The following is a 15,151-nucleotide window of genomic DNA, read 5'->3' as shown; positions in this document are numbered from 1 at the left end:
GACTTCTCGAGTGTAGTTATCATTCCATTCTCTTTCACGCACATGGAAACCTTACTAGATGTGACTAATAAAGGCCTACAGGTATGATGAGAAAAAACAACAAAGTCCTTCAGGCAGAGTTACACACTACATTTACCTCCTCCAATCATAAGACAGTGACAACTTTAATCCATGATCCTTTCTTTATTTACACGGTTTCCTTTGCCTTGAATTGTGCACGTTATGTGCATGTATGAACATTTCTTCTTAAATTGAAGTTAAACAAGATCTATGCTGTTGTTCGTTTAATCTCTCTGTTCTGATGTTTCTATTAAAACAAGTTGAAGAGCACAGAAAAGACGTTTAAGACAGAAAAGAAAAGTCGACTGGGTTCAGAGTTCACAGATTGAGGTCTAATATCTGTCGTTGCTGCAGGTCGTCAGGCGCAGAGGGGGAGCTTGACGCTTGTAGCGTCAGTAGTCGTTCTGTCCTCTGCTGGCCACGTGAAGGAGACGAAGCAGCAGGTCTGTAGGGGAGCTCCTTGCAGAGCTTTGGGCAGGGATCTGCGGCGTCTGTCTCTCCGAGGCAGTCAGAGTCCACCATGCAGCCCTCTGAGAAAGAAACACGGATCAGTTCACATCATCACGTGACCATTAAACCCAGAGTTAAAGACGAGACGGTACCAGAGTTACAGCAGAGTCCCGAGGAGGCGCAGTGCCCCCCCTCAGGTCCACAGGGTCTCCCTCCAGGCTGGCAAGGGGTCAGCAGGTAGTTCTCCTCCTCACAGTGAGCTGCAGCTGCCGAGCCCAGTAGGCAGCCCAGGCCCTCTCCACAGCAGATGCTGGGGCCAAAGCAGCGGCCCCTGTCTCCAGGGCCACAAGGCATGCACTGAGAAAGGCAGAGCAGGTGAATGCAAGAAAAAAAAAAAACTTAGTCAAAGCACGAGAACATTCAGAATAACTTTGCTCTCATATTTACTCAAGATTAATGAACTTAAAAAACTAAAAATGCAAATCATCAAACACATAAAATAGAATTGATTGAGCAGAATTGAGGTTAACTCCACATTATTAATAAAATAAATAAAACAATGTATTTTGTACACAAGTTGAAACTGGGTTCACAAGAAAAAAATACTTAAACTATAAATATTATATATATAATTTTATTACAATGTCATATTTACTAAACTTAGCATTTTTACTCATCCACATTTATAAACAAAAGTCAATCATTTCACATTAAAGTGAAACTTCTCTCTTATTTTCTCACAACTTTGTTCTTAAAATTCATATTTTACCTAGACTACCATACATTATTCCAGTTCCTTTCACATATAACATATTTATACATTTATTGATTCTTTTTGTCTTAACCTTCAATGTACTACTTTTTAAAGAAAATGTTTTATTTACCTCTGTTTCTTAATGAAAAGTACTTTCTTTATGAATGGTGCTATGTAACCTTTTTAGATGTATTGATATTTTCCCACTAATACAAATAAAGTTAGAAAAATTAAACAAAACTCAAACAATCTCTAATGTTTAATTAAAACGTTTTTGTATCTTCTAAGGCCTTGAAATTATTTTTAGAAAAAGTAAAAAAATGAAGTATTATTTGTATTCTATCACAGTTCTGACAAAATTGCCACGTTTTTAAAGCAGTGAAAAATCAAAAACATATCTAAATTTCAAATATTCTCAAGATTTCATTCTTGAAAGGAAACATTTGGCAAGAATACTGAAGCAAAAAAAAAAAACTGGAAAGTTTCACATTTATATGGTCTTATAAACTATTTCTTCTTTCTTATGAGTTGCATTTGATTTAAAAATATATATATTTAAATTTAACTGGATTAAAAAAAAACTTCTTAGTGATTCATAGACAGCAGTCTGAAATCTTCAGAAAATTTATATTACGCGTTCAAAAAAGGAACATTATTTATATTTTTGTTTTATTTAAAGTCCAGATCTGATTACATTTTCCAGTTTTAAGAATAAATTAGCACATTCATCTAAATTAAAAAATAAAGGAAAACATATTAAAATAGATCTCCACCTGCCAGATGTTCTCAGAATTGCATTTACAATCATATGTTCATAAATTAGCCTCTGTATTAGAGATAACATCTAAAAATGAAAACAATGTCTGAACGATAATACACTAAACGCATCTTAAAATGTAGTTTTATACTTTAACATAGAAATTTGATTAAATGATAGAATATTACAGTTTGTTATCAATTTTTTTAGTTTTTATAACAATCCACCTTTTGCTAATTCAAACCTACAAACGAAACACATTATAAATCTGCTTCCTGACGATAAAATAGCAGCGGCACACTTATTTTACGCATTATTGACGTTAAGATTATTTCTTTAAAAACCAAAATAAAAAAAACATCTTCAAAGAAAAATAAAGATGTTACACCCTCGAGCGCTCACCTGTCTGACGCCCCCCTCCGGCAGCGCCCGCTTCCCTCCCCGGGGGCAGTTCTGGATGTAGCAGGCGGAGGAGAGGGCGAGGAGTCCCAGGACGCACAGCAGGGAGTGATGCATGGCTGCTGCTTCTGATTTCCTGCGCTTGTGTGGATGTCTGACTGACAGCCCACCGATCATTCCTCACTTATAAGCACATGGACACGTTGTTTGACAAAGCGACCTACACCTGACGTCACTGACCGTCCACCCCCCAGGCAACCGTGCACGAGCCGTTTGCGCGAGGGGTCGCAACAGATGTGAGTCTGCATCGGATGCGAGCATCAGCCAAATCTACACAAGAAAACAGCATCTGTATTCAGCCCTGCGCCGCACTTTACTTCTAATAAGCTTTTCAGAATAATTTTCGCACTGGATGACACAATAAATCTGCGGCGAGAAAACAAGTAATTGAAGCTTAAGAACAACTAATCTGATTTATATTAATAAGCGGACGAGATGGAGAACAATTTATGAAAATCATGCACAGTTCAGTTGTTCAGCGCAGCCATTTTTCGCGTTAGTTACATTCAGACAAGTGAGATCATGAGAACTTCAGGGTCACACGAATTATGATGCTGACTAAACTGTTGATGAGCATTAGCATTTCTAACAAACATACTTCTGCTGATTGTTCTTTTCCTCTGCATGCTTTGAGTTGTTTCTCTCTTATTAGTTGTGATGCTGATGAACTAAACAAGAGGGAAAACTGAGCATCAGCGGGTTAATGAGCGTAATGGTCCTTTAATGGATCCCACTGTATTCAGATGGAACTTTACTCTTAAATAGCATTCATCATAATTTTTTTTTTTTACATTTTCTCTTCAAGCGTCATCAGACAACTATGGCATTATGTTTTTAGCATCAAACCCGAAAAACATGCGAACACAACAAAATGGCAGCCAGAGAAACAACGTGGGGGCTGTAAGGTCAGTTTGAACTCATAAATCAGAAGCTGTTGTTTGGCAGCTTGGAAACTTAACGAACGAGTGCCCTACCATTACATTTAGGCCCTATCTATACTACTCCTATATTTGATCTTTTGTTGAAAACCCCCCCCCATAAAAACAACCCAAAAACAAACAGAAAATGAAATAAAAATCCTCCAAAAATAACAGATTGCACTTCTTTTTAAATATTTGTTTATATTTGAAGTTTAATGGGAATCTAATCAGGACAAAGTTAGACAGAAGGGGGAAAAAAGCTCCAGGGTGATGGGAGTTAAGGGGTTAATGTTTTAGCTTCTGGCACAGAAAGCAATAATCAGTTTTAATCATCTCACTTGTTACTATTATGTGAAAAGCGATGTGTCAGCATGTTACTCTGAAAGACTTCATCACCAGAATAGCTTACTTTACATTAGAATACACTAAATATGTCTATAATGTAATAAAATATGTGTAATATAGCAAGTTTCACTTTTCTCTATATCAATCAAACGATTTCAGTCATGAGAGTTCAGCTACACTTCAGTACATCACATTATTCCGAGGACATTTTCTACAACGACACCCAAACTCTGCAGCTTCCCACTAAATTTACTGTTTAGCTTTAAGAACGACCTCAAGATGATGTTCCACGAGTGAGAATATAAGCGGGAGTAGTTACTCATTGAACAGGTTATTGATTTCACATAATCTGTGGATATCAACGGACACTTTGTTCTAACATCGGACACTAAAAGGAAAAAAAAAAAAAAAATCGGTTAAAAGAATTATTTTCCTTAAACTTTATGCTTATTAAATTCAGCTGTAGCTCGGTAAGTTGTCTGCCTCTTCACCCCTGCTAAAGCTATCAGCAACTCTATCTCACCAACATTTTTAGTAAAAGTGTTCTCTTTGCACTTTTTACCGTTAATAAGTGGCTACATTTGACATTCCTGTAAAAAAAAAAAAAAAACAGGTTTAACCAAGAAAACTTTCACTTGTGCACAAGGCCATCCCAGAGATCCAAATTGTTAATGTTATTATCCAAATTATAACTAATCATCAAAATATAGACACACATGAAGCTTTTTTGTTGTCAAGTGTGATTTTCAGATTACCATCTGCTTTGGAAAACAATGAAAAATATTGATCATGATATATTTATGTTGCATTTTACACTTTGTGACTGTAAACTACGTACATGGTTTATTTAAATCTTGTATTAGCTCATAACAGAAACATAACAGTTTAACTGATTAATAAAAATTGAGCTAAATATAAAGTCACCTTGACCGAATAAAAGCGACCCAGTGGGTCTAATTTTGCCTTTTTATTTTTAGGGACTTTATGTACCTCCAGCTGAAACGGCGAGGCTGATGTCTTCATTGCACATGCAGAACCACTGATTCCAGTTAGACAGAGCGGATACAGGATCACGACCTTGGTTAGGCTTAATGTTGTCAGGGAAACCAACACAGAAATGATGCTGTTTATGACTATGAAGACCAATAAATGTAGAACCTGTGACTTCACTTCAACTCTTTTGTGCACCACAGCTTAGCGAGTTAGCAAAAAGCGTAATATTTTTGAAAGACGTACAGATATTTTCTGTGTAACAACATAGAAAACATAAAAAATATAGCAAAAAGCAAATTTAAATGTTACAATTGTGAAATGCAGGTGTGGCCAGTATTTCAGAGCCAATATAAAATACACTTTTCACCAGACTAACATTTTATAGTACTTTTAACGTCTATTTATTTGCAGTATTTTAGAGTATGCGTATGTATAAAAGTTGGGTTTTATTGTCTGTACAGACTTTTTGTCACACTAGTATCCTCCTTTCACATTAATCACATGTTAAATGAGCAGAGAGAAGCATAGATCCCAGGGTCAGGATGGCTATTTGGAGGACTCATAACACACATATAAAAGATTCTTACTTTACCGTTACACAACTCTAATTTAAAAAAAGCTGTGGCCGTCAGAGCTTTACATTCACTAATGAGCATGAAAGATGATTTACTTTCGAGCTTTTACTGTTGATTTGGAAAAATAAAATTCTAGGTCACAGGGATTGTATAACCTTCTCCATTTTTTAAAACAATCCTTTTTTTAAAACAATACCTTTTTTAAAGTATCCAGACAGGATTAAATAAACTGAGAGCTCTAAAAGTAAGAACATTTATGTTTAGTCAATTATTTCTTTCTAATAATAGAAATAAATCATATATTACTAGGAAGCCTTTATTCCCCTTTAAATTATTCAAAATCAGAAGAAAAATTTATTTTTTTGGTTAACAATTGCTTTGGCCATGAATAATTTGGAAGTCTTCTCTATCGATGCCAAACAGCTTATTCTCCTATTGACTCTAGTTTAATGTCGTTTACTGGATTATTGGTCTTTGAAGAACCAAGTTATTTTAGCAATTTAACAGTTGCCTAGCACCTCCTCCTTATGCTGGGTACCAGGATGGTCACACACTGCTGTGGGATGGTATCCCATGTTTTAAGCAACATTGGTGGTGGCCACTCTGATGCTCTGAAGTGTTCAACAGGTTTGAAATCAGGGCTGTAGTTCGGCTATTCGGTTTGCTTCACAGTGTCTCGCATTTCCACAAACTCCACTTCAAGAGACTACAAAGAAGCCCTGCATGAGTTTCTGTCTTTAACATAAAATAATTCTCTGCTTTCACTTTTAGGAAACAGACTGAGACAGGGGCCAGACACGAGTACAAGGTGAGTAAAACATCACAAGTCCAGATGATTAGCTGATCGTGACCCCTTTTAGTTCATTCATGACCATCCAGCCTTGGATCGACTCTATTCCCTCTCAAATCTTTCTTGTTATCAAGCTCACAAGCGTTGCTGCCCCTCATTCTTTGCTCATCCTCTGCACTGCCATGTCTCCTCCCTCTGAACACAGATGACGGCACCAAGGCTGCAACTTCACTTCTATTAAAGAGTCCAAGAAAAAGGCAGAGTGGGTGGGAGAGGGCAGGAATTTCTGTATATGTGTATTTGTCTGTGCTCTCAATGAAAAGGTCTGCGTGCTCAGAGATGTTCTTTCCTTCAGTGGAGGATAATAGGATGATGTCAGCAGATTAAGTAACTTCATGGATCTAAACAACAAACTTGACTGAACTTTAAAGCACGAAATGAGCAACAATGCTACTGAAAGAACCCTGGACATTAAATCACAACAAATATATTTATTCATTTATAAAATTAGAAAAAAATTAACTGATGCCAATAAATCTTTTGCTGTCAGTAATGTACACGTAAAATGTTATTGCGTGGAGTACGACTCAGGCAGGTTGGACAGAAAATACAGCCGGATTTATTGGTCGAGTTTGGTAATTTTGAGTCTTTCTGCACACAGGCACGACACAGCAAGTGGCCGCATCCCAGCCGGTAGATCGATGATGATGATGATGTTGAGTAAACTGAGACTGAACGGGAACAGTCAGAGCACACCTTCCCATCTGGACAGAAAATACAGCAAAGACAGAAAAAAAGGTTGACTGATGCATAAACAAGTCTTTTAACATTTTAAACCTTAAACTTCTTAAACATTCCAGTCTGTATTCATTATTTTGACCCTTTGTGGATTGGAAAAAAATCAACAATAACTTCAAACCTCTACACCATATCCTTGTTAATAAAAATCTTTAAGGTATATTTTGTACAATCTTTCCACTCTGAAATAGAATGACTTGGCTGTATGACTATAAGCTTTAATTGTACTGAGATTTAAAAACAACAACAACAACAAAAAACAATTTTAGTAATTTCAAACCAGATAACAATTTGGAAGTTTACATTTTTTAAAGATTTTGTAGAAAAAAATAACTTAAAAAGGTAATAAAAAAGAGGTTTTATCACACTACAAGTCTAAGCAGTTTTATGACTATGAAAATTTGCATAAAAGTTGCCTAAAGTGCAGGACTTGTCATTACCTAAACTTGACTGAGCTGGTCAACTGCAACATTTTTACTAGCACACAGACTTTGACAGATCACTTTGTGACAAGCACAAAGAGAACAAACCTCACAGTATTTGCATTTTTAAACTCAACCAAAATTACAACAGAAGTGTGTCAGTCGCATTTTCCTCATACTTAGTAAGTCACATGATATTCAGCACACATTCAGCTGCAGACGGTATTTACAGGTGAATGTGGCCGCATCCCAGCCAGTGGACATTTTTTTACATGTCTGTAAATGAACTTCTCACCATAAAGATTGAAGATCAACAACACCATTCAGTCCTATGCAGACAGGTTTTAAGGTTCTTGGAAACTACAAGGATGTGGTGCAACACCTGCAGAGAGCCAGAGAGAACAGATTGTACCTGTGGATGAGCTCGCAAAGCCTGAACTTTGGCACACAGTCGACTGAGATGTACTTTCTGCTTGGTGGAGCAAGTTTGAAGTAAAGGAGGGACGTCCCTGCAAGGCAGAGAGCAGGGCCTCGTCCAGGCTGGCTGAGAGCAGCTGCTCGTGGGAACTGGAGCTAAGCTCTGAAAACGAGCAGAGAGTGAGAAACAAAAAATAAATAATTAAATAAAACACAAAAACTGTGAAGATTCGTTTGGGAAACCAGTGTTCATAATTACAAAACCTGGTGAGCACAGAATGAAAACCATATTTATGACGCATCCTTGTACTGACTTACAACTCCAATTAGAAGTATGGTGTAATAAGGCAATTAAGTACAACAAATTATTGAAAATGAGAAAATGATACCTAATTTAATGTTATGACCTAATAAAATTACTTAAGGATGTCTGTAATAACAAAACTCATTTCAATTAGGCAGGTCAAACATATACGTATATTAAAAAAAACAACCCAGATTTCTGTGCAGTTTTCCTTACTGGAGCTAAAGAGAAACCTTAGGATGATATGCTACTTAAGGAAGCTAAAAACCAAATAAGATACTGCTGTGCAGTCATAAACCACAGCTGCAGGTGAGACCATGGGACAAAACAGGAGCTGATTTTATGTGGTAGGGAGCCTGTGATTGGCAGAAACTACCATTGAGTCAAATCTACCAAAACTTGCAGTATTCCAGATAAACCTTAAACACAAAATGTTTTCCAGATGTCAGAAAGCCTTGCGATAATGTCGATGAATGTTGCAAAAACAATGTAAATTGCACTAAATAAACAGTTAACAGTGTTAAAGTCATTCTGCAATGGACTCACTGAAAACATACAGTACATAACATGTAGTTTGTAAGACTTCTCTATCTTGTTTCTACTTCAGTTTTAAACATTTTTATGCTGCATTAAACAAGAGTCGTCAAGATCTTAGCTATATTAACATGGCATACAGTGTGCCCCCCCCCCAAAATTCAAATATAGTTCACACTATTCAGAGTGCTGTGCACCACAGTTTAAAGGACTTACAATTTTTTGCAATATTTGAATATGATAGTAGAGGTGTAACATCGGGACATACTCTAACAGAAGCTTAAAATGTATGAAAAGTTTGATAATATGAAACTTCAGCCCCAATTTGTCACAGCTGTAATAGCTGTAGGCATTGAAATGTAGTAAGGATGTTACATTGAACACATTCTACTGGTGAGATTTGCTAATTGTTGTGGTTCTAACACTTGCAACATAAACTGATAAAAGTATATTCTTCTCTCTGTGGATTTAAGCAATAAATGAAAATGCCCACAAAAATCCTGAAGATTGCAAGCATGACTGATTTAAGTATAAATACAGTATATAATCAGTGCATATAGATGTAAACAGAGTGTCAGAAGTGTAAATAACCAAGTTAATTTCTACAGCTATATTAAATATTGAGTGTGACCAAGTTTAACTTTCTATTCAATATGATTTCTTTTCTTTTCAAAAAATGATCTTGGAACATCAAACGTTTTAAGACAAATCAAGGAGTGTGATGCTGCCTGTATTTAGGAAAAGATGCAGCTTCAAGAAAATGACCTTTCATACCCATTACTCACCTAAACCTGAATTATTTCTTATTTTTTTGCTTTCAGAAGGCAGTTGCTTTCCAGGTGTTGAAGCTTCTACTGAAATCTCACGTTTTTTTCTTCTGTTCATCTCTGATTTACTATCTGTAGAGAGTGGCTTGATATTAGATATATCAATCCTGTCATTTGATGATGGTCCCGATTCATTATCCACTGCCATGTGAGCAGAGGTTTGGCTTGTATCTGTGTTTTTATCTGTGGAATGGGTAGAGTTACTGTTTATTGAGGTCTTAGTAAAACTTGGAGAAGTCTGAGAACGACCCTGAACACAGGAGGTTACGAGTCTTGATGCTTGTGGATTCTGTCCCTGGTCTTGTCCTCCCAGCATCCCGTCCCTCCTCACCATCCCTTTCTGCAACAGGAAGTGGTCAATGCGGCTTTTGAGCTGGGGGTTGGGGAGGGGTTGGCAGGTGGAGGTGAAGGGGACGCCGGTGAAGGGGTCGTTTGGCGGTCGACCCCAAGTGGCTTCCCTCTTCTGGTACTCCTCCAGAGTGGAGGCGTCCACTGACATTCCACTGGGAAGCAGCATAGGGAGCGCCATTACTTCCTGCGTTAGAGGATCCAGGAATTCTTCTGGGATGGAAAAACTGGCCGAGCCAAAAAGAAAGCCAACATAATCAAACACTGTTTTGCAATCAAATGATTTCGTTCAGACTCTTGAGTCATCATGAAATCAGATGTTCTCGTAAATTAAAATAAACATTACTCGAAATGTTCTGTACCTTAGGCTGTTCTGGAGGGTGTGTGTTAGTTTGGCCGACAGGAGGAGAAAAAAAAACAGGGCGCTCCACCCGCCTTTCATTTGACTCCTGGATTCTTTGAATCCTCTCCACTTCCTCAGCCGGGCAGCAGCGAGCAGGTTGGCCCCACACAGCCAAAGCCTTCAGTCCCAGAGAAGACGCAGCGCCGCCGCATGGCACAGTGACACGAAGCTGCGTCACGGCGCTCAGCGAGTGCAGCCCCCGGCTCCACAGCTTCACCTGCCGACTGCTTGTCGGCGGTGGAGGAGGAGCAGAGAGGAACGGAGCTCGGGGACGAAAGTTTGAATGACTGAATGAAACTTGGGTTTCTTCTGTGAGTTCACAACGAGCGACCTGCTTGAACTCTGATTCAGAGCTCGACTGAGATTGGAAGTCTGTCTGTGGAGGCCCATCTTGAGCTTTTTCCTCCCACTGTTGGGCCTGAATACTCCACTGATTGCCATTACTCTGCTGAGACCGACTAGAAACAGGTTGATGCTTCTGCCTGTTCTTAATGGTCTGGTCCTTTGCCTGGTTTTTACTCTGCTCCTGTCGATGAATCTGCCCAGGACGTGACAGAGCACTGATATCTGAACTTGTGCTGATCTCCAGTCTTTTGCAGGCTTGGCCCCGGTCCATTCCCCAGGGCCACAGCTCCACATCCACCCGGCTGAGCTCCACCGGGAAGCCAAACTTCAATGTCACCTTAAAGGGATAAATGGAAAAATAGATACAGAGATCAGCATCATATCAGCACATAAGCAATAATCAGAAATTGATATAAAAAAATCATCGGAAGTTGTCAAATCTGATAGCAATACACACTTTTAAGTAGAACTGAAACAATTAATTGGATTAATCAAATTAATCAGACTAATCATGATGTGATGTGCATTCCTGCACATGAACAGGTCATGCGTGATTCCCGGTGACACCAGTGAGTCTATATCAAGGGTCCCCAAACTCGATACTCGAGGGCCGGCATCCTGCACGTTTTAGTTCTCTCCCTGGTAGTACCAACAACCTTTTCAGCATGTCAATGTTCTACTTAGGCCTATAATGAGCCATCATTGGATCCAGGTGCATTAAACCAGGGAGAGAACTAAAACATGCAGGATGCCAGCCCTCGAGGACCGAGTTTGGGGACCCCTGGTCTATATAGTCACATGACAACAGTAACTCAGTCCCTTAAGATTCTCGCAAAACACTATCTTTCAAACAGGATTCATACAACCGTTGTTACAGTCGTCACTTTTGTTCCGTTTTATCCTTACTGACTGCCAGAGTCCTAAGGAACCACATACACAAAAGAAGAAAATACATCATAAAGGCATGTCCACCTTACTGAGACAAAGATGAATACTGCAATAGGATCCCTTACAACAGGTGACACACAGCCAGGTTTAGCCTGTAGAACCCAATAAAGGTATTTGGGGATGACCAGGAGGCGGCTGCACAAATAGCCTCGAGACTGACCCCATCCATAACACTCTAACACAGCTGGTGGAATGGTACTGTACCGTCACAGGTGGCCGGAGGCCCTGTAAAGTGTACACCCGATCCCCCACATCCCTGATGCTCAACATGTGGAAAGGGATAGACTTTACAAACACATTCAGATCTCTCAGGTCTAAAATTGGGCATAGTCCCCCTGTTTTCTCTGGGTCTAAAAAATACTTTTAGAGTAAAAGCCTGCAGGGATCCAGACGGCACCCTTCAACCTCCTCTTGCACTGACAGCCTGCAGTAGCACCCTTAGCATCTATTTCATGGCTCAGTGCCTGAGCTTCAACCTGGTCACAAATGACCATCATTCAGACCGGACCAGGAACAGGCGGGCAGCGGCGGAACTGTAGCACGTAACCCCAAGGCAGCGTTGACACAACCCACACATCAGAGATTTTTATTTTTGGTGCCTAACGTCTGAACTGAACTTGGAAAGAAATCTTTTCAGTTTTCTGCTCCACCTTCTTGGAACCAGTTGCAAAAATACATGAATGTAAAGGAGGTGTTCTCACTAAATGCTTTTAAGGCTGTTCTTGCTGATTTCGAGAAGGAATCATCTGTCTGTAAATGTTTTAATTATATAATTTATGACGGAGTTAACTTTTTTGGTTTTCCGCTGTTAATGTTCTGTAACCTGTAAAGGGTTACTTAATGTCAGCGGGATTTTCCTGATGAATTAAAGGTTAAATAAAATAAAAGCACAAAAGATTTAGAGGCTATAGAATGAAATAGAAAATGTTTGAAGTGTTGGATGACTAAATGAAACAAAGGAAAGGTAAAAAAAAGGTAACTTATTCCACAATAACACACAATCTTACATGCAAGGGTGGACGTAAGAAGTATTCCAACTTGAAGCCTTGTTTCCGTACTGAAGGGTCTGCTGACACAATGTTTGTAACATCATAGCCATCTGCACAGAGCTAAAGATATAACATAAAAGATATGCACATCAATAAAAGCCTTAAACAGCATGTCTATGCATCTTTTTATCCTTACAAATGGCAATGGCACCCATGGACAACTGTTTCTGTGACATAAACAGAGGAGGAGGCAGCAGAAAAAGAGAAAAATATGTAATTTTGTTGGCAGAATAAAAGGTACATATTATACGTCCTGAGTGCTGAGAAAAGGCAGCCATGATAAATTACAGAAATGGAATAAAAAGGACAAGGACAGTTGAGATTTATTCTCCCACACATCACGTTGTACCCTGCTCTTTTATTTTCACACAGCCTTCCTCCACATCCCTCCAGAAAAAAAAAACAAACATCTCGTCTGAGTTTCTTTGTGAACTTGAAAGAGTAACGGCTATAAAAAAAAATCTAGTATCGGTCTCATTTGTGAGAGGGATATAACCGCTGTCGATTCCTGTCACTTCATTATAGTAAAATTATTATCAATGTTGCGAAACCAGATGGCATGTAAGAAAACAGCTTGAGGGTTGTACAGTACTGTTTTAATAGGCTTTAAACATGTCACACCTTGTTGCAATGAGCCGTTGTTGAAAAGTGTGGCAGACAGAGGTTCACCACCATATTCTGCAACCTGCCAAGACACAAAGTGAGTAAAGAGCAAAACAATGCAATTCTGTAACGTACATGTAACTTGAGGCCCAGGGAAAGTGATGCACTCAGGGATTCAAATACTAATTTGTGTTTTCAATCTCTTATTCATATGTCCTTTCATAACTTGAAAAACTGAACAAACTGATCAATTTACATCCACTATCTACTGTATGTCTCATCACCAAATTAAAAGGCAGTTTTCAGAGAGCAAGACTGCATCAATGATTCAAATACAGCAACAGAAAAAAAAAATTGTGACTTACTCTCCTGTTTTCACCATAAGGTTTGCAGCTGTAGCAAAGGTTAGTCTTAGGTTAGTCTTTGCAGCCAACATTATTCCATAAGCAAAAAATGCTCAATTTAATACCACCAGAAATTGAAGTATCTATGTATTAATCAGAAATCAAGGTAAATGATATTTATTTATTTATCTGGGAGGATGTGCATCCTCATCATGTGAGAACTCATGTGGCTTTCTGAAGCTTTTAAAAAAGTTTTTCATAGATAAATATGAACAAAGAGGGATCAAAACAATTTCTCTGTCTGTGTAAGAGTATAATAGCTTGCCTCTTGTGGTTTAATGGTGGCACTTACTCCTTTAGCTTCCGTGACATGACTGTTGAGAAGTTTTCAGAAGCTGGAATATTTGTAAAACATCAAATTTCTAGTGCATTTCTTATTACAGCTCTGATTCAGACTGCTGACCGAGACTACACAGAAACGCACTGAGAGTACAGTTCCTCATTCTAATTTTTACCTTAGTTTACACGCTTTCATTTACATTTAACTTTTTTCTTGTACACCTAAATTTCAACACCGTGTGACACTAGAGGATGTTTTATATTATTTTTAGTGATTACAGTAGAAAACTGCTGCACAAAGTACGACAGTGTTCATGAATCATACCGGAGACGGTAAGTAAGTAGCATGCCACTGAAACATTTCACAGTATCTAATAAGTAAACTAACGCCTAACTCGTTAATATACATATTTTTGTAACTGTATTTATTTGACATCGATCCATTACAGCCATACTTCATACAGCAGCTAGCAGCTAGCAGCAGCAGCTAACAAATGTATCTGGAAATGCAAATGCTGGATCGGACTGACAATATCAATAACCAAATTAATATGTAGGGAAATAAAAATAGTAAAACCCATTCTGCTTGGTGGCGCGAACACTTGCCTGCTCGGTTCTGTAGTATTCCTCCTCTGGATATTTTTTGGAAGCAGCTAGCAGCAATCAAATGCTACAAACACAACAACCGGTATGTCTAAGGAAGCCGAGGAGGGCCATATTTGTGATTCTTTTTCTTTTATTTATTTATTTTTATTAGCGCTGACTCCGTTTCACTTTTTTCTGGTTGACATCAGTTCTGGGTCTTGTTTGTTCTTGTTCAAACTCTGTTTCAAAGCCCAATGAAGAAATCGTCTCTGTACAGTTTACTGTACGTCCTTCCAGTTAACACTAATGTTTTATGGCTGTTAGTTCTAAAACTGCTGTTGTTTTCAGATAGCTAATTGTCATTTCTAAAAACACTGACCAATAATAAACCAGCCAGTATTTTCTAATACTGACTGATTTGAGGAGCGACTTACTGCAAAGATTTTCAGTCCGCTTTATTCAGCAAGTTTGTGCACACAACCAAGGAATTTGACTTGTTTGACCTTGATATAATTTTTAAAAATATAAATATATGAAAAGGACAAAATAAAAAACAATTGTATTTCTTTCTTGTTATTATGTATACATAGAGTGTTTTTTTTCACATAGGCAGACAAGGTTGAATTAGTGCAAATATGCAAGGTATCGACTCTGTCGACTGTTAAGTGTTGATCAGGCAGACAGTCTGGGGAAAGAAACTATCTTGGCGGCTGCTTTTTGCAAATAGCCCTCTGTTCCGTGACCTGAATATAAAAATCCACACAACTAGTGTCCAGGATGTG

General features: G+C 38.3%; 2 protein-coding genes across 2 annotated transcripts; both read right to left on the bottom strand.

The window, feature by feature from the left end:
* Positions 1–163: 163 nt before the first annotated feature.
* Positions 164–2,601, bottom strand: avp (arginine vasopressin). Its single transcript, XM_032577478.1, is given in 4 exon segments — positions 164–555; positions 557–590; positions 663–867; positions 2,424–2,601. Coding segments are annotated over 4 exon segments (516 nt in total). The 5' UTR covers positions 2,598–2,601; the 3' UTR covers positions 164–452.
* Positions 2,602–6,579: 3,978 nt separating this feature from the next.
* ubox5 (U-box domain containing 5) lies at positions 6,580–14,491 on the bottom strand. Its single transcript, XM_032578145.1, is given in 8 exon segments — positions 6,580–6,867; positions 7,736–7,903; positions 9,364–9,980; positions 10,116–10,141; positions 10,143–10,838; positions 12,457–12,558; positions 13,120–13,183; positions 13,467–14,491. Coding segments are annotated over 8 exon segments (1,962 nt in total). The 5' UTR covers positions 13,538–14,491; the 3' UTR covers positions 6,580–6,649.
* Between the last annotated feature and the right edge of the window lie 660 nt (positions 14,492–15,151).

The sequence above is a fragment of the Xiphophorus hellerii genome, chromosome 12 (assembly GCF_003331165.1).
Source record: "Xiphophorus hellerii strain 12219 chromosome 12, Xiphophorus_hellerii-4.1, whole genome shotgun sequence".
NCBI classification, from domain to species: Eukaryota; Metazoa; Chordata; class Actinopteri; order Cyprinodontiformes; family Poeciliidae; genus Xiphophorus; species Xiphophorus hellerii.
The sequence above is the reverse complement of the archived record's forward strand: the minus strand, read 5'-3'. Positions and strand labels throughout refer to the sequence as shown.